Raw genomic sequence first — 27578 nt, 5'->3', positions numbered from 1 at the left:
ATTATTTGTGCAATAATGCATTTTCAGAGTTTGATCCGTGATTGTAGCCTTTCATTCAACTACAGCTGTATATTTTACAGTGATAAGTTTATTTATAGTACCGTAAAAAATAAATTCACTACCGTAACCAGAAGCACAAATTTGTGCTGTTAGGTTAAGTCAAAATTTGTGTTAGCTTTCATAGTGTTATTGTCGAAAGGTGTGTATTTCTGTATTCTAAACATTTTTCTGTGCATTTTAGGGCAATATTCTACCATTTGCATCTTGATTTTTGGTATTTTATTTTTTCCCTTCACTCCATGCATTATTGCCAGTGCCACTGGTGGCAGTACAACCCCAAAAAATGCATTGCAGCCACCCCTAGTTTTAACAGTTGGCAAGGTGTTCTTTTCATGAACGGCAGAATTTCAGTCTAGATGTTTAAACACTAAGTCTTGTACGAGGTCATCTTCTCATGACTCTTCTATGAAGCAACACTGCATATTGGAACGGTGCATCACCCTCTTGACTCAGTTAAACTTTCATGCAGGTTCTTGGCAGTCATATGGGGCTTTTGATTTGCCTGTCACACCAGTATATGAGCAGTTGTCACAGAGTTTTCCTGGTGCTCTTGAGCTCATCCTGACTTCCACAGTTCCCCTAAACTGCCGGTTCCTAATAACATTCCACACTTTAGAAACCCCAAGCTAAACCCCCTTGGCTATTTTCTTATATTCTTCCCCTGCCTTGGTGGAATCAACTACTTTCATAGGACAGTTGTGTACTGGAGTTACTGAGTGTTAGCACATGGTTTGAAGAGTCAGAGACTATATAAAGCTAGGAAATTTGATTCAGCAGTTTCTGTTTACAACTGGTGATGTGCCTCAAGCCTGATGTGCTCTTCATGCTCTTGGAGGGACCTTTTCCAAACTTTTGCATAAGACTGTGTACTTATCAGGGAGTAATAAAAGAATGGTGGATTTAAAAGAAAAATGCCTTTAAAGAGATGTTGGGTTGTTTTGAATCCATGCGAATCAAGGTTACGTGACTCAGACAGTGAATCACTGATGACTTCACGATGTTGCAAAGACCATTTTATTCTACAGTGCAGCGACTTCTGAAAACCCATAAAAGACATGAGGAGTGATGAGTCTTGCACTTTGTAACCAGCGTATAATTTCAGATTACGCAAAACTTTCTTCCCCATTTGTAAAACTGAGATTGTGATAGTAATGTACGTTTAAAAACATTTCAGCAGAAATATCTGTAACAATCTTTAAGATTTCTTTCTAAGATTCTGGGTGGATTGGATTGGATTTGAAGTGATTGAATATAGAGAAACTTACCAGTTGTTTTACAATTGTACACAGACGGTAGCCATTTTATTTACTAGGCAAAACCAATAGTGAATGTGTGTTCTGAGATGTATACGTAATTATGATAATAGTAAATTAATAGTGGAAGTTTCCCGGGGACTATTTGGCCTCACAGTGCCTTGCATGTAGGCCTGCCTCCCTCTCTATTGTGAATGTTTTATCTCCAAATCCCCAAACTACTGGAAAAAAGATTGAGCATCGGGCAATTAATATATTTATCTGTATCATTATCATTATGATAACTTATTATTACATATTAGGCCAGACATAGCCAAAAATATGTTACAATCTCAGGAAACATTTCAGTTATCCTGAAAAATCGATTTATCATCACATATCATGCACAAAAAAGGATGTGATAACAGCACAGAAAAATAAAACTAACTCATGACTTTTCTGAACTTCCAGAATTCATAACCCTTTCATGTAATAACTTCCCGTGAGCCAGCTTTTAGTGGCATTAAGCGCGTCCGGACGTCTGGTTCCATTCACCACTACCGTGAACGGCTCTGACAGACTACGTTGCTCTGCTCAGAGACATTTCACACCAAACCACTCTGATTGACTTTGCTTAGATCTTTCTAATTTCATAACGCAGAAATGTGTCAGACCTCCTCTTTAATGACCGTTACCAGCACCTGAGCCAGCAGGCCCGGAGTGGACGGGCTATCTGTGTTGACTGCTGTGCTGCCGTAGCTCCTGAGAATGGAGGGAGGCTGCCTATTTTGGGGGCGAATGGAAGTGGAAATAAGTCAGTGTCTGCACAGACTGCACACCTACACACTGTCCCAGCCACAAAAGACGAAGGAGCGGCGCGTGAAAGAGAGAGAGAAAAGTCCCACATCGTGTCCCCCCGCCTACTCGCTGAGCTCAGCACACTGTACAGTAGTATCTCCTCCTCTCTCCACTCCGGCTCCCCCGCCCTCCCTCCCTCCCTCCCTCCCTCCTTCCAGCTACGGATAAAGGCAGTCCGGTCGAGGCGCGCTCACATAAACCGAACTGATGCGTCCGCAGGCCGGACCGTCACTGGAGCGCTTCACCGACAGTTCCGGTCACTGGAGGTCGACGATGGCTGTGACGAAGCCCGGCCATGGCCGCCGTACCTGCGCCCTGCAGCGCGCATGCTTTCGTCCTGCCCAGCAAAGGAGCTTTCGGTGCTGCGGGGGCTTGCCGTGATAATCTGGGGTTCTTCTATTTGTTGGTTGGGTTTGTGTGCGTGCGCGCCAGTGTGTGTGTGTGTGTGTGATGTGAATGCGGCGGGACTTTAAGCTCTCTTTTGTTTGGGAGAGCGCGGTCGTGACGAGCTCTCAGCGTTTTCGAGCTACCTGGCAGAGCCCCTTCTCCTTCTTCTGTTTCCCTCGATGCTGCTATGACGTCCTGGCTGCGTAAAAAGCGCAACACAACCCTCCGCAGCGCGCTGGTCTTCATCACCGTCATCCTCACTGTGTTTGCCGTTGCGTCCTGTCAATTGGGTGAGTGTTGGGGGGTGCACTAATGAAGCATGAGTGTGCTACTGCTTGCTTGATAGGGGAGCCTTACTCAGTTGGTCACCTTGTCCTTCAGATGGAGGGGTATTCACTCAAGTATGGAGAAGAGGGGGAAAAAAAAGAGGGGGAAAAAAGGGTTCGTCAGAGCCAAAGCATACCATCACATCATCTGCCAAACATGGTGGAGGCACCGTTTTGGCTGGGGGTTGGGGGGCTAATGAAGCATGAGTGATTTCTGCTTGGTTGATAGGGAAGGATGCATTGTGCTGAGCCTCTCTCACAGACAGAGAGGTCTTTGCCTCCAGTGGTGCACAGCGCTATCAGAAGCACATCAGGCAGATTTGATACTTGTTAGAAAAAATATCGGGGATATCTGACCAATACTTCAGGCTAGAGCTGAGCAGTATAATGATGCAGTTGTCGTTGAATAATGAGGTCATTGTAGGTATTGTGGATATTGTGGATATTGCCAGTACTTCGGCATTCAGTGTCATTGGTCCTAAGAAGTTGGATTTATTGCTAAATGTAAATCATTTTGTGCCATCACTGTTTTGGCTGCTGTTTTTGTTTGTTCCCATTGATCAGATGTCTAAAAATCAATACGGTGCCACATCCCCAGACAGCAGACCATTCTAGTCCAACTTTGACCCAATTAAGGCTGTTATGGGTCAGTTATAGAAATAGCAAATTGCATTGCTGCACATTTAAGGTTTGTGGCCCACATGCAACCTACCATGTGAAATGGTATATATATATATATATATATATATATATATATATATATATGTGTGTGTGTGTGTATGTGTGTGTGTACAATGCTATTTAGGCCAGAAACTGTTCCAGCTGTATCCAGTTGTCTTCATATTATGTGTTAAATTTAGTCAAAAGCCCTCTTGAGCAGGTAGGCATATCACTGTCAAAGCCTAGACTCAAGAGATGCCGTGAATGTAAATACAGAGGGTTTGAGTCAATAGGCAAACCATCAGATCAGACTAATAGAAAACCAATATTAGCTTAAGTATAGACAAGAAAAGAAAGGGTTCTTGATATGAAGCATGCATGTTTGCATCTGTTAAACATTGTGGAGGCACTATTATGGCAAAGGCAAATGTAACTGGCTGCCAATGGAACTGCTGTTGGTAGCAGATTTGTTTTTTTGGTTAATGTGACTGCTCTTTAAAGTCACAGAACGAATTCGGAAGTGTCAGTCAAAAGTTTTGACACACCTGGTCGAATGTGTGCTGATCATCGTCTTAAAAACAGTGGGTCCAAATGCTAGGGTGGGCATATTTTTGTTTTCAAAGAAAGAGGACTCTGGAGACACACAGGTACCCACTGTTGCTGGTTTACGTGTCTGAGAGGGTTTCAAGTAGGCTTTTAGGAGATTATCTGGCCATGTAGGCCATTAGGGCTATTTATTGGTCTTGCTGAACGAGTAAGTGTTTTTGTAATAACATTAATTGTCAATGCATGGTTTGAGAGGGATTTCCACCCTCACACATACACACTGCCATGGTCCTACAATTTAGGCCTACTTAAAACACCTCAGCCAAGAAAGACATCCTCACTATGGTGGACACTTTTGTGTCCCCCAGTGTCCTCTTGTTTTTAAGATTATGATCAGCAAATATTTAACCAGATGTGTCCAAATGTTTGTCTAGTACTAAACTTTATGCTCAGATTTAGTCATCAAATGATGCAAAGATGGATAGGATGGCCCCTCGCAGTACAGATGGATGATTATGCATAAAGCATATAGCGAAAGCAACCCAAGAGCTTGCTAGGGTAAAGAAATGGACAGCGACAATATGAAATGTTTGGTGTATTTGGGGTACTGGGGGTCTGTCTGCCCAGTAGTTTTACCTCCTAAAAAAGCTTATGGCTGGCCGGCAGGCCAAAAGTGTTATCAGATATCCCACAATTCCCAGTTACCTCAGTTAGTATACGTTTCAGTGCCCCATGCTCCCCATCCTGCAGATTGATTGCTTTTCATCACACCAGTACTGATCTAATACCACGCTTTAGAGCATAGCAGGTGCATGGCTAACACCAAAAGTCCTTCCAAAAGTCCCTAAGTCACTTTGCTGTGTACCAGCCAGCTGGGTCTGGTCACATGGTAATTGAGTCGTTTGCAGTTGTGTTCTGTTACACTCGACAGTCCTGCCTGGCAAGTTTAGATGCCCGGATTCATCAACAGAGCATAGACATAACAGGGCTGAGCTTATTCTTCTGAAGGAGACGACAGAAGGAGGGGTCCTTCTGTCGAGGTGATAAGAGCTTGACTAACCAGTTTGCCCCTATTGACCAAATGCAACACAGAGTTTATTGCGAACAGTAATCACCTGATCCAATTACAACAAATGATTATCGTTTCTAGAAGATTTTGGCATGTTACAGTTTATTGCTGTGTTATTATAAAGACAACTGTGTGAGTTTTAGTGTATAATCCATTCATACATAATCGAAAGTAACTACTGGTGTCCGATTTAAGGAGGAAAAAAGCTTTAAATGTAAAATGGGATGTGGGTGATATAATCAGAAAACCAAGACTTAAAGGCTTTTTTTGCCACACACCTCCAGTCATGAGATGCACTGTGTCAAACATTGCTAGGGGGAATCAGTAGTTTTGATGTTGGATGAGAAGGAGGAGCCTCTTTACCTAAACTTTACCTAGTTTCAGACACTTTAGATAACAAGTTAAACAGTGGCCGCCAGTAAGAAATTGTCAGCTTCCGCACAAGATGTTTTCTCCTCAGCGAATGACTTGCCAACATGGTAGTGTTAGTTTGTCTTCTGTATTGTCCTTCACATTGTGTGAACATGTCATGCCGAATGGACCAATCGAAAGGGTCCAGAATGACAGATATCCCACAATTTCCACATTATTCCTCAGTTAGTATATGTTTCAGTGCCCCACGCTCCCCATCCTGCAGATTGATTGCTTTCCATCACACCTGTAGTGATCTAATACCACGCTTTAGAGCATAGCAGGTGCATGGCTAACACCCCTTCCATTCCTCTTTAGTGAGCCGTATGCTTGAACTGACCTCCTGAAACCCCGGCACGCTGGGGTGTTTCTCAGGAGGGGGGTATGCGTAATGTTTTTGGAAACCGTAGCAGCTGGAGGAGAGTGCAGAAAGGAGAAGAGAGTTGCTCCTCATTCATGTGTAAATCGTGTTGCTCTATTTTTCCCTCTGTCGCAGTGGAGAAGCGTTGTGCGTCAGCCGTCGTCTCATCTTGCGAAGAATGCCTGAGTCGCGGACCAGAATGCGCCTGGTGCTTTCAGAAGGTAATGTGAAGGCTTTTGCCGTGCAGCCGTTCGTATTAGTATTGTGTCTTGCTGCACAGCATTCCTTCCAATTATCAAACAGACTGGGTGATTTGGGTTGTGTTTAGTCTGACCCATAGGAGTCTTGCTAACCCCCCCTTGTCACCCCCCTACTTCCCAATCCCACCCCCCCCAAGCATTACATCTGCTGGTCTCCCGGCCTTCTGCATCCACAGGGCCCCCGTAAGCTCCAGCACCCTCTTAAACAAGCCGCTTAGGGCTGGAGTGGCCGTGGGAACCTATAAAAAGGCAGGCTGAGAGGTCTACAAACAGAGGCTGCAAAGTCAGGTGCTTTCCCAGCCCACACACAGACCATGACTGCCCTCTTATCTCAGATGGGGCTTCACGCATTGACAGATGTTTTGACCTCCTGAGAAAGCCCATGACGAAAGACATACCTCATTCGGTTCAGAAAGCCGAGTGAGGCTTTGTGTTTTAGCACTTATTTTTAGTAACCTTTTTAACTCCCACACACTTCCACACAATCAATAACACAGCTTGGTTCTTTAATGGAAAATATTTGGCAGTGTTGTTCCATCATCTGTATAGAATAATCTTATACCTCTGATTGTGAAGTCAGGCCTTTCCTCCAGTTTATCTGTTTTACTAGGTCCAATGGTCACCACTGAGGTTACCCTTGGATTACAGTTACTGATTAAATGACATTAGCACGGCTTGTATAGTTAATATACACTTGCGTCATGTTATGAAATACATAGGTACACTACATTGTACATCCAAAAGTTTATGGACAGGTTTCTTCTTCATCCCTATTGCTGCAGTAACATCACCTACTTTTCTAGAGGCTTTGTGCTGAATCTTGGAACACTGGAGCAATCAGCCACAAGAGCACTGGTAAAGTCTGGTACTGACGCTGTCTGGTTGACAGCTCCACAGCTGCACAGCCCAACTGATGAGGGGCTTTAGACCCTTCTGCCTCACGTTTGGCATTGAGCATAACTAATCTTAGCCTCGTACATGGCTGCTCCAGAGCGTCCCATTCTATCAGCGGAACTTTGCCATGGCGATTATGCGAGCTGTGACTGGAGGGCAGTGCAAGTCTCTTTCCATAGGTGAAGTGATTATTGGCTGGCGTTTGGGGGGTTCTGGTGAAAAACACTGCTTACCAGTACAGAGGTTCACTATTTGGAAATCATCTATGGTCTCACAGGCCACCACTTAATGTACTCAATGAGAAGGAACAGCATGTCTTGTCCCTAAGTCACTTTGCTGTGTACCAGCCAGCTGGGTCTGGTCACATGGTAATTGAGTCGTTTGCAGTTGTGTTCTGTTACACTCGACAGTCCTGCCTGGCAAGTTTAGATGCCCGGATTCATCAACAGAGTATAGACATAACAGGGCTGAGCTTCGTCTTCTAAAGGAGACGACAGAAGGAGGGGTTGTGTGATGAGGGATATACTATACTAAGTGATTGACTAAGAGCTTGACTAACCAGTTTGCTCCTATCGACCAAGTACAACGCAGAGTTTATTGTGAACAGTAATCACCTGATCCGATTATCGTTTCTTTGAATGATTTTGGGATGTTACAGTTTATTGCTGTGTGAGTTTTAGTGTGCAATCCATTTATATGTAATTTATAGGAGGAAAAATATGGTGGGAGGGTGATATAATCAGAATACCAAGATTCAAAGGCTTTTTTGCCACACACCTCCAGTCATGAGATACACTGTGTCAAACATAGCTAGGGGGAATCAGTAGTTTTGATGTTGGATGAGAAGGAGGAGCCTCTTTACCTAAACTCTAGTTTCAGAAACTTTAGATAACAAGTTAAACAGTGGCCGCCAATGAGAATTATTCAGCTTCCACACAAGATGTTTTTCTCCTCAGCAAACGCCTTGCCAACATGTTAGTTTGTCTTCTGTATTGTCCTTCACGTTGTGTGAACATGTCATGCCGAATGGACCAATAGAATAGGTCCAGAATTACTTTGAATTTGGTAATGGTAAATGGACTTTGAATGGTAAAATGTACACATATGTCTGTATACAAGTTAGTAGACCCACAAAAAATAGATAAGGGAGTTTATCCCTATGTATTTTAAAGGAGCTGAATTTGCTACTTAGAAGAAATGTCTGGAAACCTTTGTCCATTCAGTGTAAAGTATGAGGGTTTATCATTTTTTTTATGTTTGCTTATCTACCAGAGCTTTATGGATGGAGCACATGTAAGCGAAAGATGTGATTCTGCTGCTCGGCTGTTGCTTAAAGGCTGTGGGGAGGAGTTCATTGAGAATCCCAGAGTGAAGGTGGAGGTGAACGCCACTCTCAGCAGCTCCCAGGTGGCCCCCAGAGACATCTCCATCCAGTTGCGGCCAGGTGAGGAAGATGGCCTTCTAACATGATTGGTTTTAGTGTAAATACAGTATAGCCCAGGTATTGCATTGTAGATTTGAGGGGCTTTAGGGTTTTATGGGCAGGAGATTAAGCCTCGGGTCCAATATATATTTAGAGGTGAATCCCTGGGCTAAAGTCATTAATTACTGTCAAATAAAAATGGTCTAGCCCAATTCTCCCATACCATTTAAACTCTAACCGCCCGGTAACATTTTGTTAAAGTTACGTTTAGAGGTGCGCAGTTTTGTTGCTACAGAGTAGTACCATTGACTGTAAGAAATGATTGGTAATGAGGCTGCTTTGTGTCTCAGGGAGTGAAGCGAGCTTCATCGTGGAAGTAAAGCAGTTAGAGCGCTATCCTGTGGACCTGTACTACCTGGTGGATGTCTCGGCCTCCATGCAGGACAACCTAGACCGGCTGAAGACTGTTGGAGTGACACTTTCTCACCGCATGAAGGAATATTCCAGTGACTTCCGAGTGGGGTTCGGATCATTCGTGGACAAGCCAGTCTCGCCCTACATTGATGTGCACCCTTCTAAAATTAGTAACCCTTGCAGGTAAGCCTTTGCTGTATTAGAGGATTGCTATTAGAGGATGCATGATGAGTCCAGTACAATGTTTACTCAAATTTCACTGTCTATAAGAATTCTCCATCAGACTGAGGACTTAAATACACTATATGTTCAAATGTTTGTGGACACCCCTTCTAATGAATGCATTCAGTTACTTTAAGTGCTCCCATTGCTGACGCAGATGTGCAAATGCACACTGACAGAATAAGACTTTCTGGAGCAGATAAACATGAACCAATTCCCTTCATGCTTAATGCCAGGCGTGGGCTAGAGGGGTATAAAAATCTTTATAGGAAGGAGATATGAAGGCCTGCACCTGCCAGTGGCTCCTATCTGTTTAACAGTTTGAACCATAGCCTTGTTATTCTTTTGTTATTCCTACTGCAAAAATGATTGTGAACTACTATGAAGGGTCTATAAAACTGATAAATTATTAATTATGAGAACATTGTAGTTATGAGGGTCAAAACCTAAAGGATGGGTCTATGGACAGTGCTTTTAGGAGTTCAGTAATTCTAAATGCACATGTTAATCCGAACAGGTTAGACCTAATACAAAAGTAGCCTGGAAATACAAAAGCCTTGTGTACAAAGGTATTGGGACACATCTCTTAATCATTAAATTCAGGTTTTTCATTCAGTCCTATTGATACATGGGTATAACATCTCGCACCTAGCCATGCAGTCAATTCCGCAAAGCGGGGTTACCAAGTTCTGAGGCACCTGGTGTATAAAATTCTCCAACACTCTGCTGACTGTAGAGCTCCAAACCCGCTGTTAGAGCTGCAAATGCTCCACATTAACGCCTATGGATTTAGAATGGGATGTTATAGGTTTAATGTGTGGGTGTCCCAATACTTTTACACATATAGTATATTTTCAGAAGCTAAAGCAGTTTGTTACTGTTATATAAAAAAGAATGTGTTCTAGGACCACTTAACTCAACGGTACCACCCTGTTACAGTCTGGTGTTACCATCACCAGATTTTGTTGTTACAGTGAAAACAGATCGATTAAGCCTAATCAATGTCCAAATGGATCATTAAACTAGTTTAGAACTTAGTTCAGCATATTTTGTGGAGTCACAATGGTTTTATTTTAGGGTCTATGAAACCGATCTATAATTAATTATGAGAGTATTGCAGTAAGAGGGTGAAGAACTGAATGGTGGGCCTATGTATAAGGTTTGAGGAGATAAGGGGTTCAGTATTATATATGTTCATCTGAACTAGGGATGCACAAATACCACTTTTTCCTTTCCAATACCGAAATCAGATCTGCCGATACTGAGCACTGATACTGATACCAACTCTAAATACTCGATAGAGTATAAATCCTATAAATCCTGATACTCCTTAAAAAGAATAGCATGTAATGGTTGAGTAACTGCATATTTGAGAAGTTTCTGAGCTATGAAACAATGAAAATCGCCACAATGCAGTAAGCAAATAAAAGGCATGATCTTGCTTAGCTCGACCAAACAGCTTTCACAATTCACAATTTATTACAAGTACTCGTCTCTATGTAAAAATACTCAACTTTTGGTTTTAGAACCAAAAACACCACATTAAATGTCTGGTTAATGGTAATAACTATTTATGACTGGCTGTTTACTGGTTGTTTAACATTTGGTTGCATAAAGTATACAAAAAAAAAGTTCTATGTAGACAAAAATAATTACTGCAAGTTTTAGATCTAATACAGAAGTTGCCTGGAAAGTCTGTTTACTGGTAAAACTCTGAACTGTAGGTCTGTCTGCAAGTGAATTGCATAAGAAATGGACTTTGTGAGGTATCAGACATGTGAGGGATAATCCTTCAGAAACTACACAAGGACTTTTTTGTCAAACTGTAGAGAAAGCCCCTAGAACGATGCATCTTTTAGGCATTTTGTAAAGGCCAACTTTTGTTGCCACTCTTTTGTCAGCAGTTTTTTTCTTGAGTTCTGTATAATACTGACAAAGTGAGTGACTAATGAGTTTCTTATGCGCATGAATAAGCCACTTCTGACCGCACAGCCCACAAATGCAGACAGACATGATTAAAATAAATAAAATATGTTTATTAAAGTCTGTTTCATTGTGTTCTGTTGAAGACATTTCAATTCAAATAATCAGACTCCAAATGGCCTTTTGATGCACTGCAGAGAAACGCCACTTGACTAACCCCATGAACTCGCTGAAGTAGGCCGGGGGAACACCAGCGCATTCCATGGTGATCTCATTCATTGTAATGTGGGAATCTGCTCCAGAGAGGCTCATGTAATCTCTGCTCCCTCTGCTGCCTGCCGTCTTCTCTTTGTTTATGTCTTTTTTTGGTCCCTCACTCTTGTTGCCCCTTTTCTGTCCCTTTTCCCTCTCTCACTTCCTCTTCTCTCTGCAGTGACTATGAAGTTCATTGCCGACCAGCCCATGGCTTCATCCACGTCCTGCCTATCACGGAGAACATGACTGACTTTCAGCATGTGATCCAACAGCAGCGCATCTCTGGAAACATGGACACACCGGAGGGAGGCTTTGACGCCATGCTGCAGGCGGCCGTGTGTCAGGTGAGCATGTGGTGTGTGCCGCTGTAGTGACCTGTAACGTGTTACAGTTCTCCACACATTCCTACCTCAAGTTGATCAGCCAACATTTGTTATGCTGTTTATGAGGCTAATGTTAAAATGTTAGCAATTCTCTAGCATTGCTAGAATGTCCAGGTCTTCAGATCTAGACCTTGAGTCCAGTTTCTGCAGTGAATGCAGTTGATTGGCTCACTTTGTGCCACACCTACCAAGTATTACAAAGTTCAGGACTGGAAGATGGCTTTAGACTCCAAATTTGACGGCCTCTGCTAAATCGCTAAATAGCATTGTTAACATCCCAAATTCATCACACACTTCAGAGCGCTTTAAGTAGTTAGTGTAGAATGCATTTACTGAGTATTTTAAGTAGTAAGCATGTGACTTGGGGGAAATTATTCCCATATGTGGTTTAACAAGCCCGTTTACCATCCTGTTATTTTGCCACAGAATCAAGCTGATTTTGAATGATGAACTTTGCTTTTACTAGATGATTTATGGCACTGCAGTGGCTCACAGGAGCACACAGGTATTAGCACTGTAACAGGACACTTGTAATTATTTTTTGCCAATTATTTTCTTACGGTATAGTGTTGCTGTCCACATGACCTCCTAGCTAAAAGACTAAAGCTCTTAGCACAGCACAGATACTTGCTTGTTTTCTTGGCTTTATAGCTCACCCAGTTTGAGGTACCCTTTCGTGGACCCTGGTACAGGAAAAGCTACAGTCACAAGGCTTGGTTCTCATAGCAACGCGTTTTCCTGTAACTAGCAGATTCTGGCAGTGATGTTCAGATTCTGCTGCTTAAATGAAATCAACCAATACTGTTGTGTAACAGTTTTGGAATTTTGAAATCAACAGTATTTCTTAAGCTGTTCTGTATGCCACTGTATGGTGATACACTGTGAGACAAAATCTAGGCATCAGCCATCGCTGCTACTGTTTCAAACTATGTAGCGTACCTTATGTAGCGTCTTCATACCTCATTCCTTCCTTCATTCCTTAAATGAGTCCGCTATTTTGGCGCTTGTGGTTTCTGTGCATGCTCCTATCAACAAAGGTTCAAAAAGCCCCTCAAGTTCAAAAGCATTTCTGAATGCTCTGAGTGTGTGGGATTCCTTTCAGCATCCTACACAGTCATACTGTGGTTGACTGTACTGGTGGGGTCAGTCAGTTAATCCTCTAGTCTTCGGCCAAACTGTATGAATAAGGCAGATTCTTAAGGAGACCAGAAATTCTGCTTTTGTTGTGATTGACTCGACCCTTGGACTTGGCCTTCAGGTCCTGATTTAAGGCTGATCCCAGGCTAGGTTTAGTCTTTTCGTGGAGAAACATCACTTTAAACAGCTAGGCCTAAAACCTAGCCTAGGATCACCCTAAATCTGTGTCCATAAACATACTCTTTTCATCCTAAAATGATCATCTCAAATCAAAAATTTACAATTTTTACAATTCTTACCCCGAATGTTGTTTGGTGCCCAAAGTCTTAGTAGTTTTGCGCTGGAGCTATAGTGCTGCTAACAAAGCTAATGTAGCTAAATGTAAATTATCACTTCGTCTTCTCTGTTTGACTACATTTGGAATAAGTTTAATGTAGCTTAGCAGTAGTCACTAACTGCAGACTGGGGTTCGATTCCCTGCCTTCTGTGGGCAAGCACACCATAATATACCAGTAATTAGAAGCCTTAAGCCAGGCTGACCCTCTGGTGGCTCAGCGGTTAGAGCTCCGGGCTATTGACGATAGGGTTGTGGGTTTGATATCCAGGCTCATCATGCTGCCACTGTTGGGCTCTTGAGCAGTGCCCTTCACCCTCTCTGCTCCCTCGGCGCTAGAGTTGGCTGCCCACCATTCTGTGCGTGTGTGTTCACTTCCACAAATGCGAAAGACACATTTCACTGTACATGCTCCTTTGTATCAGCTTTATTTTTGAGAGCATATCTCTGTTAGTCACTTTGGCTAAGATTATCTGCCAAATGCCTTAAAAATGCTGTGAATGAGCCTTAATACGTGTTTTAGCCACAAACATCACTTTAAGTTATGATGGCTATGTTAAGATCACAGTCACTGCACAAACTCGTGAACAATGCATGGGAATGGATAGAAGGAGTTACCCCCTACCTCGGAGAATGCAAGTGGAAACAGCCCCTTCGCCAGTCATGCTGGGGGTCTGAGTCATTCTGTGTCACTGAAGCTGCCAATGCCTTGTTACTGATATCATGAGGAAGGCCCAGAGAGCCCATGCCAGCTTTTACTTTAATTTACTTTGCTCAGCTTCACATACAAGGTTTGAAGTCTGATTCATGCCATTGCGCCGAGGAGTACGAGATTACTAGTAGGCTGACTAGGCTCATAGCAACAGAGTACTTTTTTTTTGTTGTTGTTTGTTTGTTTCAGCCTTTTTTGGGGGGTTTTCCCATGAATTGTTGCATGCTGCTGGAGCTCCATTTCCTACAACCCCTTCAAACGTGACCTTGAATCGGAAGAAGGCTGGATAATTGCAGCAACTCCGGAACAGAAAGTGGAACCAAGCTATGGTTAATAAAATACCTACATTAGCCGGGCTGTGATTAAATAACCAAGGGCCTAGTTAACACTGGACTTGCTTCTCCTGATGTCTTCTATCTCTTTCTGTTTGCTCAGTTTTGTATGGTTGTGTTTTGTAGGAAACAGAAAAGCTGCACCGGATCAGATCGCTGCATGCCTGCCAGGGGTTCCCACGTGTTTCTAAAAGCAGCTCTTAGTTTGCAGAGTAATTATAGTTCTGGTGGTGAATGCTGTTGAGCTAGACTGTTAGAAGGTCCACTGATATGACACTTGCTTTTGAGCCTAAACCCTAAACCAAACCCTTATTGTAACCCTAACCAAAACCTCAATTGTTAACCCCGACCTTAGACGCGGTCAGATGTGTTTGTGTAAGGCCCACACAGGCCTCATTCTCACGTAGTATCATAAACAGAGGATCGTTTTTTAGCCTTGTAAACGCAACAGTGCTGTATATTTGATACTTTGTACAAATGTACAGTTCACCCCCTTGCCTTCAATGTAGGGAGTTTACTTCCTCAGTATTGCGCTGTTGCTGCACTATATGTCCAAATGTTTGTGGACACCCCTTCTAATGAATGCATTCAGCTAATCAAGATACATCTGACACACAGCTTGTCTAGTCCATGTAAGAATTGCTGTCAGTTGAACAGAACTCTCTGACCTCTGAAGCAGATGAACATTAACCTATTGGCACCATGCCTATAATGCCAGGTGTGTGCTAGAGGGGTATAAAGCCCCCCATCATTGAGCTGTGGAGCTGTGGAACTGTGTTCTCTGAAAAGATGGTGGGCCATCCAATACTTCTGGATGAGGTGGGGTGGTGATCATCCAACACCCTGAGTAGCTCACTAACGCTCTTGTTGCTAGATGCAATCAAATCCTCACAGCAATGTTATAGATTCTAGTAGAAGGCCCTCACTGGACCGGAGAGACTCCGGAGTAGAGACTCATCAAAAGCAAAAGGGGTTTTTAAACCCTTAATTTGGGAAGAACCAATGAATGAGCAGGTGTCCCAATACTTTTGTCCATATGGTGTTTGAGGCTAATGTAGCTCACAAGTAATGGTAGCAACTGTGTGACTACATCATTGATTACTTGCAAGCTCAAATCACATTGAGTGGCTAAGTCATCTCAGATAGAATTGCTTACGTATGCAAAAGTTTGGGTACCCCTGATCCCCTGTTTTAATGGTCTTCGGTTGTGAGCGTCAGGTGTTTTAATGTTTAATGTTTTAAAGTTAGCAGAGAGCTGAAATCTCTTGGGGATCCTAAGTGTTTCCTTTTGTTCACTCTAAATTGTACAAACCATTTATCTTGCATTGAAAACATTGAAAATTCTATCATGCACTATATGTCCTAATGTTTGTGGACACCCCTTCTAATGAATGCATTCAGCTAATAAAGTTACTGATCACAGAGCTTGTCTAGTGCATGTAAAGAATTGCTGTCAATTAAACAGAACACAATCTAGTAGAAAGCCCTACTCTACTTCTACTCTTCTACTCACAGTTTTCATCAGTGGTGCCTAAACATTTGTATGCCATTGTTTGTGTCTTCTCGCAGTTTATAGCCCTATTCAGACAGTTTACCATGGGGAGGTGGGAGGTCTTACAGTAATAATGAAATTGTGGTTTGGAGATTAGCAGCTACATGCTAATAACACGTATGTAGGCTACAGGCTTTGCCTACACAATGACTTACCTAAAGCTGCCAGAAGCCTCAAGCCTCTGAGGAGTCCCTTGGCTCATCTTCTGGATATAGTATATTTATTTAAAGTATATTACATAGCTAAAACAGTAGTCATGGCCATCTGCCATCAGCCCTAACTGCATGAATTAGTCCAGTAGACAGTACTGTATAACATAGTGACAGCCTATTTGAGATCATTTAATAACTTAGTGTGGTTTAAGGCGAGTGTGTGATGATGTAGGTAAATAGTTTGGTCTTGTAGCTCAAGTTCTCAAGACCAAGGTGGGAAATGTGGGCATTTGGCTGTTCACAACATTATTGCTTTAAGTGGGTCTAAATCAGGAATTATTATTTTTACAGAAGGACATTGGCTGGCGTCCTGAGGCTAAGCACCTTCTTCTGGTCATGACCGACCAGCCATCTCACCTGGCCCTGGATAGCAAATTGGCTGGCATTGTGGTGCCCCATGATGGACACTGCCACCTAGTGGACAACGTCTATTCCCAGTCTGCCAACATGGTAAGCTCCAAGGGTTTCATATAGTAGTGAAAAGGCTTCTGTGACTTGTACCGAAAGTGAAACCCTTTTGGGTGCTGCGTAGAACCATACGATTTTCCACCAATGGACGAAGAACTCCTTAACCAAGCATTTAAGCATCCAGTGGCCTATTTGAGTCGTTGTTTAAAGATCTAAAGAATCAATGAAGAACATTTTTTATGGGTGCAGGTTAACCCCCACACTGTGTTAAAGTTGTACACTGTATAAGTAAAAGATCCTGTAGGAACCTTTCGAGGTTCTTCAGTACTTCAGAACCTCTGAAGGTGCTTTGATGAGCTTTCAAAGAAAGAAGAATTCTTCTAAAAAAAAATGTTTTTGCCCAAAGCACTTTAAGAGGTTCCTCCACAGTTTCTAATTGAAGAACCCCAGAAGGTTCCTCAAGGATCTTATACTTTTAAAAGTGTAGCAGCTGTGGTTTGGTCAACAGATAAGAGTGTTCAGCATCATTATGATATCCTCTTGTGGCTTATTGCTTCTCCTACCAAGCAATGTAATTTGTTAACAGTTGGAAACAGTTGCCAAGCAACATAATGGTTGACGTGATTTTTTCAATGAACTGTATTACATTTTTCAACTGTTTCATCTGTTTATCCCTTAAGACTATTTAGCCTTCAAATCTAATTAATGTAAATGAATTAATTTGCTCTGTTCTGACTGGCTGCTCTGTATTGTGCCTCATTCTAAAACACTTCTTATAACTTCAGCATGAATGGGCAAAGCTAAATTGCTATAGGCTGGTTAGAAGGGTAGCGCATTAGAAGGGATGGGTTGTCCAGTGGAATGGTGATGTCCAGGGTCAGAGGGCACATATGTGATCCTGCCAGCGCCCTGCTGTTGTGTAAATGATCTTTTCTGCTGTCCTGATCATGCTCTGGAGTTTAGCTCATTCTTGCGAGGTGGAAGATCCAAACCAGATGCTTATAGATGATGTAAGGATGGACTTGATGATTGCTGTGTAAAACTGGATCATTAGGGCCTGTGGTAGGTTAAATTTCTTCATTTGCCTCAGGAAGGACATCCTCTGCTGGGGCTATGTGTCATCTCTTGGCACTCTTGGAGGCCGTGTTCCCATTCCACTTCAGGTCCACGTATATGGTGGTGCCCAGGATCATGTGGAGTGACTCCACAGTGGAAACCACAGAGCATTGGATGTTTGGGGGTGGGGGTGGTGGGCGATAGTGAGTGCGTCTGAAGCACAACCATTTTACAGTCATTTACAGTCATCTCTTGATGTCCTTCAGGAGCACCCAACCATTGGGCAACTGGCAGATAAGCTCCTGGAGAACAACATTTACTCCATCTTTGCTGTGGATCAGATGCAATATAAGTGGTATGAGGTAATTTCTCACAGACCAAGATTGTGATCATCTTTATTAGGCGGCCCTTCTCACTAGGGGTCTCAAAACAAGGACGCTTATTTATTGCACAGGTCCTTTCTGTGTTTGTCTGTTTCAGGATCTGGTGAACTTTCTTCCAGGGACTTACCTGGGCAAATTACTTCCCAAAGCTCCTAATCTCACAAATCTGGTGGTGGACGCCTACAAGGTAAGTGAACTTTACCCTTTTAGTTTCTGTTTGACTCACACCTCTACACAGGAGATGAATGCTTAGTAAGTGCTACTTATTAAACAAGCAAAGAGGGTCAGTTCCTTCGTGCACCCAGCCCCCAGCCCCCACCCACCCATTCCGGCTGGTGTTTTTCTTTCGGATTTACGTGGAAATCCACACATGGGTGCTCATCAAGGTGCTCAGTGTTTCCCCGTCTGACTCACAGATGCGACTGAGCCGGAGCGGAAAAACACGGCTGGGGGAGCTGAGGTGGAAAGTGGGGAATGTGTGCTGGTGGTATTCAGCCGGACAAGGCCATAATCTCTACGGAGGCACAAAAATCTATTGTCCTCCTCCCGGAATCTGCGAAACCCACAGATCCCGCTGAACAGAGGCTTGCATTATTAAAGCGCTCGGATTGCTGCAGTGACGCTCCACCGTGTCCCGCTCAACCGCCGATACAAAACAGCTATTTTTAGAGCCAATTCTGCACCCTGTCCCCCCCCCCCACCCCCCACCCCCCCAACACACAAGTAAACCTGTCTTCACCAAGACTGATTATATCCTGGAACAATAGAGGCTCTCTGACACTCTGCTACTGAGAAACCTTCTGATGTGTATATCTCTCTGTCTCTCTCTCTCTCTTTCTGTTTATCTTTATCACTGTATCTCTCTTTTATTCAACCCCCCTTTCTCCCTCTTTCTAAATGTCTCTTTCTTCTCTTTTTCCTTTTCAATTTTCAAAAAGCTCTTTCAATTTCTGTCATTCCCTAAACTTTTCTCTCTCTTTTTATTTCTTTCTCGTCTATCTCTCCCACTCTCTCTTTTCTCAATCCCCTCTCTCCCTATTTCTCAATTTCTCTTTTTCAATTTTGCTCTTGGTGTTTTTTCTCATTGTCTCTGTATATTTCCTTTATTCAATCCCCCCTCCCTTGCTCTATTTTTATTTATGTATCTTTCTCACACAATCCATCTCTCTGTATTTATGTTTTTCTCAATCTCCCTCACTCTCGCTCTCTCTTTCACTTTATTGGTCTTTATCTCTATATATCTTTTTCCTAATCTCTCTCTCCCTCTTTCTCAATTTCAATTTCTCTGTCTTTTTCCAGGTATCTCGTTTTTATCAACCCGCCCCCTGCTGACTTTTCTAAGTTTCTCAATTTCATAATTTCTTTCTCCTTTTCCGTTTCGCTCTCTTATTTTATTTATTATTTTTCACTATTGATTTGATGAATGGACCAATTCAAATGCTCAGAATGCTTTTTATGTTGACTTCCACTGAAAGTTAAGGTTTTTCCTTCTCCTGTAAACTGATTTTATTAGCCTCCCTCCACACCACACTTCAATAATTCAATAATTACAAACCGTAATTGTTTAGAATTACTTTTCTGAATTTCTCAATTTTAGAATTTCATTCTCCTTTTCGTTTTTTTTCTGTGTCTTTTATTCAATTCCCCCCCTCTCTTTTTAACAATTTCTTTCTCCTGATCAATTTTGCTCTCTCAATTTCTTTTTCTGTATTTTTTATTAAATTCCCCCTTCTCTCTCTTTCTCCGTCTTCCACAATTTCTTTCCTCTATTCAATTTTGCTCTGTGAGTTTCTGTCACAATTTTAAATTTTCTCTCTTTCTCTCTCTCAACCTGAATTCCTCACAGTATCACTCTCAATTCCTCATCAGCACTCCCTCTCTCTTTTTCTGTCTCTCTGTAGAAGCTCCTGTCAGATGTCGGGTTGGAGGTAGGAGTTGAGGACAGTGAAGCACACAGATTCTGGGTCAGTGTGACAGCAATCTGCCCAGATGGATCCACCGAGTTGAGGAACGGCAAATGCTCCAACGTTCAACCCAAACAAACAGTACGGAAAACTCTTGTCCTCTAAACAACCTCATGTGTTCCAGACCAGTTTCTGTGGGTGTTCTAATGTTGTAATGAACAATATTATCCCATAAATGTAAATCATTTTGGTCAAAACACTGCAGGTCAATATTTAACCTCTAAAGCGGCCAGCACACGTCAGCGGGTCCAGCCATCTGTTCTTTGTTCTTAGAACTGAAGTGTAACTCGGCTACATTGCTTTCCACAAGGCACTCTTAAAAATAAAGGTGCAACAAAGGTTGGGCAACAGGGGCACAGTTTGCTGATTTCCCTGCTCTGACAGACCTACGAGTTAAATCTGGTGTGTGTTAAAGGTTTCTAGAAGAAGAAAAGGGTTCTTCTGTGGCATCACTCAAATAACCAACCCTTTGTAGCACCTTTATTTCCGAGAGTGTTGAAGATAAAAGAATATTGATTCATTCAAAGACAGAGGAAGGTTTTGTGCCTCTATCTTACGAAGGCCTTAGAGAAGAGTTGCAGAGTCCTGTTTATATTCGTAGCATCATGTGTTTGTGTGTTCCAAGACCAGTTCTTGAGAGAGAGGAGTATGTGCTTGAGGAGGCGATTAGACTGCGCTGAGCAGATTATTACAATCCCCTTTACAGGAAATGGCCCGACATGCCGGAATCACAAGACCTTTATGTAATACAAGCTCTCGCTGTGACAAAGAGCCATTTAATCTGTAGCAAACTGCGCTGCAACAGGCAATTACAGTAGGCAGTGTTATCAAAGTGGCAATGCAAACACACGTGGGACTGCAGTTCAAGGACTTTAGCTGCTCAAGGTCAGCTGCGTTCCTCAAGTAGCAGTCATTCAGCTAATCGAAAGTCTGAGATTAGGTGTTCTGAAACTGACATTTTGTAGAGTGTTCTTTCTCTCCTGCTGTTCAGTGACTCAGCTCTCTGTATTCATGTTCGACCACCCCCTCCGTAAATAGGGTGGGTAGTGTGGGGAAGTGTTTTCTTTCATTCACCAGCTCACGTGACTAAATATTTTCATTTGTGCTGTCACACAAAAACCTTTTATCTCCGTTTTCGTCATTTTTCACTTTTGATTTGATGAATGGACCAATAGAAACACTCCAAAATGACTTGAAATCAGATCTTTTTATGTTGACTTCCACTGAAAGTTAGGGTTTTTCCTTCTCCTGTACAGCAGCCATTTTGGAGATACAAGGTTTTTTTTTTAATCAGCTCCACTTACCATATAGCAGCACTTAGTTCTATAAATACAGACTGTAATTAGTCATAGTTATTTGGTAACTGTTTAATTGATCACATTTTGATCACTGCTAAAACTGATGCTAATTGTGGCACTAATGTATTGTGTATATACAAATATATATTAGACCTCCTTTCTTCCTATTCTTCAATGCTCAGGACCCCACAGGACCTTGTTGGTCCACCTTATAGGTTTAAAGGCAGAGACAGAAGCTCATCTGTTGCAGCACAGTTTGTGTTGGTCATCCTCTAGTCCTTTACCAGTGGCCACAAGATGCTGTTAGTCCAGCAGTGAGGCTGAGGTGTTTAAACTACCCAGCAGCACTGCAGTGTCTGATCCACGCGACACACCAGCACAACACACACTACTAACACACCACCACCATGTCAGTGTCACTGCAGTGCTGAGAATGACCACCAGCCAAATACTATCTGCATTGCGGTGGTCCTGTGGGGCCCTGACCATTGAGGAACAGGGTGAAAGGAGGCTAGCGAAGTACGCAGTCTGGAATTATATATATATATATATACAGGGTGGGCCATTTATATGGATACACCTAAATAAAATGGGAACGGTGATATTAACTTCCTGTTTGTGGCACATTAGTAGCAGATTTCATTAGTAGCAGATTTCAATGCAAGACAAGTTAATATCACCAACCATTCCCATTTTATTTAGGTGTATCCATATAAATGGCCCCGCCTGTATATACATTACTGCTACTATTAGCATTACTTTCACCAGTCCTATAACACAAAATGCAATAAATAAACTAATTTATCAAATACAATAATAATTTACATTTTTCCAAAGTGTTCTTAAACAGAGAACAGCCCACCAAAACCCAAAATATCCATCAGTGGTCAGAAATCAACCACTGATGATGGACCCCACTGCTAAAAATGACATCCTAACTAGTGAAATCATCTGTATTAAGTGTTCTTTTACCTAATATAAGATAATTCACCTTATTTGTAGACAGGTTTAGTTGTTTGGAGGCATTTTACCTAGTGAAATGGGGTATGGGGTATCTAACAAGGCAGCCAGTGAGTGTATTTTTCCTTCTGGTGCTGTTTGGGTGTATTAGAATACGGAAAAACACCCGACTACAGTGTGCAGGGGTACTGAGAGTGTGACTGGAAACTGCTGGAGTGCTGCATATCTATTGGGAAGATTCCACTCTTATCTGCTCTGCTCTTTCTTCAAGGTCTTCTTCAATGTCACAGTGGGAATGCGTTCATGTCCGACTGAAGGTCTGCGGCGGAAAGGGCAGGAGGTTCTGGTGGTGGTGAGGTCGGTGGGATTTAACGAGACGGTGACCGTGCATGTCAAGCAGGCCTGTGGCTGTAGCTGCGGCGAGGCGGGACCTTGCCATGAGGAACCAGAACCTGCCAGCTGCATATCTGGTAGAGTTGGGCATTTCAACAATTCCAACAGTGAATTTGAAATGACTTCACTTTAATCTTTATTGCTTCATTGCAAATCCATTAAGGCCCAAATCCATTAAGTCCAAATACTTATGGATCTCACTGTAGGTTGTACTCAAACGACACATTAAGCATGTGACATAATACTAAGGCTTTGTTTAGAGTAGTAGAGTTTGAACAGCCATGTATTCAAACATCCACATCCAACTTCTACTTCCTAGGAGCCGGTCCTGCGGCTGAGATGGGCTTGATGGACAGCTGCCGAGAGGAGAGCAGCGGCTTGGTGTGCAGCGGCCGGGGAGTCTGTGTGTGCGGAGGGTGTGTGTGTGACCACAGCAACCTTGGGTCCATTTATGGGAAGTTCTGCGAGAAGGACGACTTCTCCTGTCCCTATGAGGGTGGTCTTGTGTGTGGAGGTGAGTCTAAATGAGTACAGAAGTCATACATCTCCTGAGTCTAAAGTCAGTGATAATTATTGATATTATAATAAATAGGGATGTAAACTTCTACCTTATGGTGCTTTGATTAAGATTCTGTCTAAACCGATTTCGTTTTTTCAGTTCATTGAATATCCACAGCATGCAAAGTATATTGTATTTATATATTTACATATATATAATATTTTTATGTATATAGTATTAATAGAATTATAAGATAAATACTTACACGTTCATAAGAATGGTCTTAAATTCAGTTCTAAAAATAATTTTAAAAAAAACATACAAATATAAAAAAAAATTATTAAAAAAACAAAAAAAAAAGAAAGGAAGATTATAAGAAAATTATAATAATTATGAGAAAAATATTCTCTAAGAAGTATTTCATTATTTCCTTAAGATTCTTCAAGGTACACTACATAATTGTCATGTTTTACAGCTTATAATAAACAATGTTCAGTTAAATGCTTATGAGCTGGAATGAACACCATCAGGAATCAGGAAAAAATCCCCCTTGGATTTAAAATCTGTAGAAACTACCAGTACTTCAAGAACACTAGGCCTCAGCACAAATATCTTCTTAAGAATTTTCTTAAATTTGTTCTTGAGAAACATCCTAACGTGTTCTTAGCTAGTATGTCCCACAACCTTAAAGACTGTGAACTCTTAGGCTGGAGTTTGGAGCTACTGGTCTAGGTAGGTGCAGGAAGCCGAAGCCCCCCTGCATAAACTTAAGGCCTGATCTGATCTAGCAAATGTTCATCCAAAGAATGAACCATGGCTTTCTTGTTTGTGTGTGATGACAGGTCATGGTCAGTGCGTCTCAGGGGAGTGCTTGTGCCAGCCTGGCTGGACGGGTGAGAGCTGTGGCTGCCGGCTGTCTTCAGAAAGCTGCTTGTCCGGTGACGGCTTGGTGTGCAGCGGCCAAGGAAAGTGTGTGTGCGGCAAGTGTGTCTGTGATGACCCCCGGCATTCTGGGGCCTTCTGTGAGAAGTGTCCCACCTGCTCCAACTCCTGTCAATCACACTGGTAAACAGCTCTCACTGTCCCAAATCCATAGTTGCTGTAGTTATATATTCATTCCTTTTTTGACCGAATCTCTGTCTCCTTTTTATGTCCTCCTAGGAGTTGTGTGGCCTGCCACCTGTCTAAAGGCCTTGGACAGGATGATGCACAGCAATGCAATAGAAGCTGCACTTCACTGGTGTCCTATGTCGATGATATCACTGGTATGTTGAAGATGGGAGGTCTGGTTCTAAATCCTGAGCTAGATTCAAGCGTGTACAAGCTAACGTAAAATAATCGTTGAGCCCACAGATATGACCTCTGACTTAAACTGGGTTCTGCAGTTATTTGGTAAGCGTCTGTGGAATACTCTCTGGCCGTGGTGTTGCTTGGCAACTGTAGCCAACTGTTAACAAGATGCATTGCGTGTTGGGAGAAATGTTTAATATTGCAAGCATTATGAATTCAATTATTATATACACACTATATATTATTATATACACACACTATAGGTTCTAATGTCCAAAATGGACATGTGAAAGATCGTCACTTAGTTGTCAAGTCAAGTCAGATTTATTTGTATAGCTTTTTACAACTGTTGTCGTCACAAAGCAGCTTTACATAATTAGTAATTAATAAAAGAACAAAAAAAAAAAAATAATGTAAGACATGAAGGATCAAAGACCCCCAACGGCGACAGTGGCAAGGAAAAACTCCCTCAGAGCTGGAGGAGGAAACCTTGGGAGGAGACAAGACTCACAAGGGGGACCCGAACCATCCTCCTCTGGTCAGAACTATTTATAAATTATTGATAAAAATGACCAAACCAGATACAACAGATAGTTAATAGTGGCAGATTTATTTATTTATATTGGATTTTCACAACGAATGTTGTCACAAAGCAGCTTTACATAGCAAGCTAGTGGCAACGGTGGCAAGGAAAAACTCCCTCAGATCGACAGGAAGAAACCTGGTAAAAACCACTGGTAGTCCATGTTGATGAATGAGCCAACCTCATGTTACCGTGATGTTATTTGGTCAGGCACACTGAAACTATCCACCTTATTTTGCCACGCCCACTTTCAAGAGTTTCTTCCGCTTTTGTGTAAAATATCCACTCATTTCGCATCAGATGATTTATGTTCGTATCGTATTCGAAGTGAATGCAGTCTGAAGTAGGCTACTTCTGTGGACACGGCTCATGAAGTAGCTAGCACAAGCTATGCTAACTCAACATAGCAACAGGCTGTTTGATGTCATTTAGAGCTATTTAGAGCCAGCTGGCTTTCCAACACAACACAAAAAGATTGGTACCATAGAATGTAAAACCACAGCCAACTTCCAAAGAATGGGGCCTTACAATCCTTACCCAGAGAAATGGCTTGGTTTTGAGGCTCCGGTGAAGCAAATGTATCAGTGTTTGTGACGCTAACAGATAAGATTCATAAGCCCAGGGTGTGTCTGCTGCATCTTGGGTGGCTTTAAACTTAGTGCCTTCAATCATAGACACAGGTGCTTTTCCTGAAATGCGGTGGATAAAAATTATAACCCCTAACTGACCATATTTTATTACCTGCTGCATGTTTAATATTGCTGTGATTGTAATCTATCTATCAACAGATCAGCTGTTTACATTTACGGCATTTAGCTGACGCTCTTTTCCAGAGCAACTTACAACGTTACTCATGTTACAGAGGTGGGCCAACGTAGTATTAGGAGTCTTGCCCAAGGACTCTTATTGGTGTAGCGCAGCATAGTCACCCAGACCGGGAATCGAACCCTGGTCTCCCACATGGTGTGGTAGCTCATTAGCAGGTAGTGGTGTTATCTGTTGTGCCACACCAGATTGCACAGGATGTCCTACACAATAATAAACAAAGATGGCCACCTTCCAATGTTTAATAGTAAATAAGGTGGACACTACTTTGTCTTATGAGATTTAGTAAGTATGGTTTTGACAACTGTTTGCATGTTACATACAAATAACGCTCTGTGGTTGGCCACCTTACATGTCATTCAAATGATCTCTTCTTGTTAAAGTAGGCCACATTGACCGCATTGTGCTACTACAAATGCCCTGCAAGACTAAGGCCCTGCCCATGCATATCCGGATCCGTCCACAGGAGAATGCAAAACCAGTCCTAAAACAACAATCCTGTCCCAATCCTGTTAGCCCAGCAGGGGGTGCTACCACCTTACACAGTTTGATGTTAAAGAAGCAGTGTAACAGCCAAAACAGACCTAAATACAGTGCAAAGCAGAAGCCTATTTTTTCAGCAACAACAGAGATTTTCACAGTATGTTGTTCAAACAGCAAGTCTCCATAACTTCAGGTTACACACAGGCATACAATCTGATTTTTCCCAGGGAAAAAGCTTAAAATCACAAAACTGTGCCATTTTATTCTGTCTCTGAATCACCCACACACTCCTGATCAGGCACAGACGTGGAGTTCTTGTAGCCTTTTTCCGAACAAGAACAGAGGACTGTCTGTCGCAGTGTAACACCAGGAGGCCGAAATCCATCCAGTTATTCATCCAACATCCAGATATGTGTGGACAGAGCCAAGGTCAAATCACTCACAAATCAATGACATCTGACTCCTGACCTCTGAGAGAATCAACTCTGTCATTTTGACCTTGATTTTGGCATTTTGACATTTTAACATGTTGATTATTTTATTGGCCAATTATAGAAAGTGCCATGCAGAAATCCATTGAAATCTTTTTTTTTGACCCATGCTGTTGTGCTTTGTGTTGTCCAGAGCTGATCAGGGGGAAGTACTGTTTGTACCACAGCAGAGACCAGTGCTTCTTCAGATTCCACATGGAGCTGGCAACACACGGACCCCAGCTGCACATTAGCAGGCATGCCGGTGAGGCCCGGAGCTCCATATATGCTGTGTTTTTTCCTCCCACGCACACATTCAAGCCTTCTGGCAAGACACAAAGCCACTTTTTCACTCTTCGTTTGTTGGTGTATGGCTGATACGTTGCTATATGCACGTTTGATGGGGGGGGGGGGGGGGGGGTGTTTATATGCAATTATATGGGATTACAGTTGGGGGTGCTATTCCTTACTACGCAGCATTAATCTAATGGTTCTGGATCTACAATGAAACCAGTATGTTTTTTAATGTGTGCCATTAAGGATTGTAGGGCATTTTGGGATTGTTGGAGGCTTCTTTATGCATCTTGCAGTCTGCTCTTGGGCTTGAACTGGCTAGAATGGTTAGACCTGGCCATGTTGGTAGCTGTATCACTTGTAAATGATTTAGGGGATTCAGTGAATTCTGAATGTTCTGAGATCTTTGAAAATCCCTTCCCAACCTTCTTTCTGAAGACCTCACAAGTTTGCCATCCCTTCTTTAGCAGTATGCTTCTCTTTCATAGTCTCCCTCTTCTTGCTATCCTTCATGTTCTCTGTTCACCCACAAATTCGCTCACACAAATGTCACAGCGACCGCACCCCACACCCCCGGTTTGAGTTTTGGAAACAGTGCAGGCCATTGTATGTATGTGTGTGTGTGTTTGTGTGCATCCCTGTTCCCCTCATCTTCGCTCCCCTTGCCTTCCACAGCGTCCTTCTCCCCTGTTCAACTGCCAGATCGCCA

General features: G+C 42.5%; 1 protein-coding gene across 1 annotated transcript in view; it reads left to right on the top strand.

Annotated features, from left to right (window-relative positions):
* Positions 1–2311: 2311 nt before the first annotated feature.
* Positions 2312–27578, top strand: part of itgb8 (integrin, beta 8) — a 30541-nt gene continuing 5274 nt past the window's right edge. The window contains 15 exon segments of the mRNA XM_072675323.1: positions 2312–2671; positions 2673–2827; positions 6046–6131; positions 8337–8508; positions 8838–9084; positions 11480–11645; positions 16255–16413; positions 17694–17789; positions 17908–17997; positions 19712–19855; positions 22304–22502; positions 22745–22939; positions 23767–23989; positions 24086–24189; positions 26730–26840. Of these exon segments, the coding sequence (XP_072531424.1) occupies positions 2607–2671; positions 2673–2827; positions 6046–6131; positions 8337–8508; positions 8838–9084; positions 11480–11645; positions 16255–16413; positions 17694–17789; positions 17908–17997; positions 19712–19855; positions 22304–22502; positions 22745–22939; positions 23767–23989; positions 24086–24189; positions 26730–26840 (2212 nt within the window). The 5' untranslated portion in view covers positions 2312–2606.

This window comes from Salminus brasiliensis, chromosome 3 (genome assembly GCF_030463535.1).
Source record: "Salminus brasiliensis chromosome 3, fSalBra1.hap2, whole genome shotgun sequence".
NCBI classification, from domain to species: Eukaryota; Metazoa; Chordata; class Actinopteri; order Characiformes; family Bryconidae; genus Salminus; species Salminus brasiliensis.
Note: the sequence above shows the minus strand (reverse complement) of the source record. Positions and strands in the feature narration are given on the sequence as shown.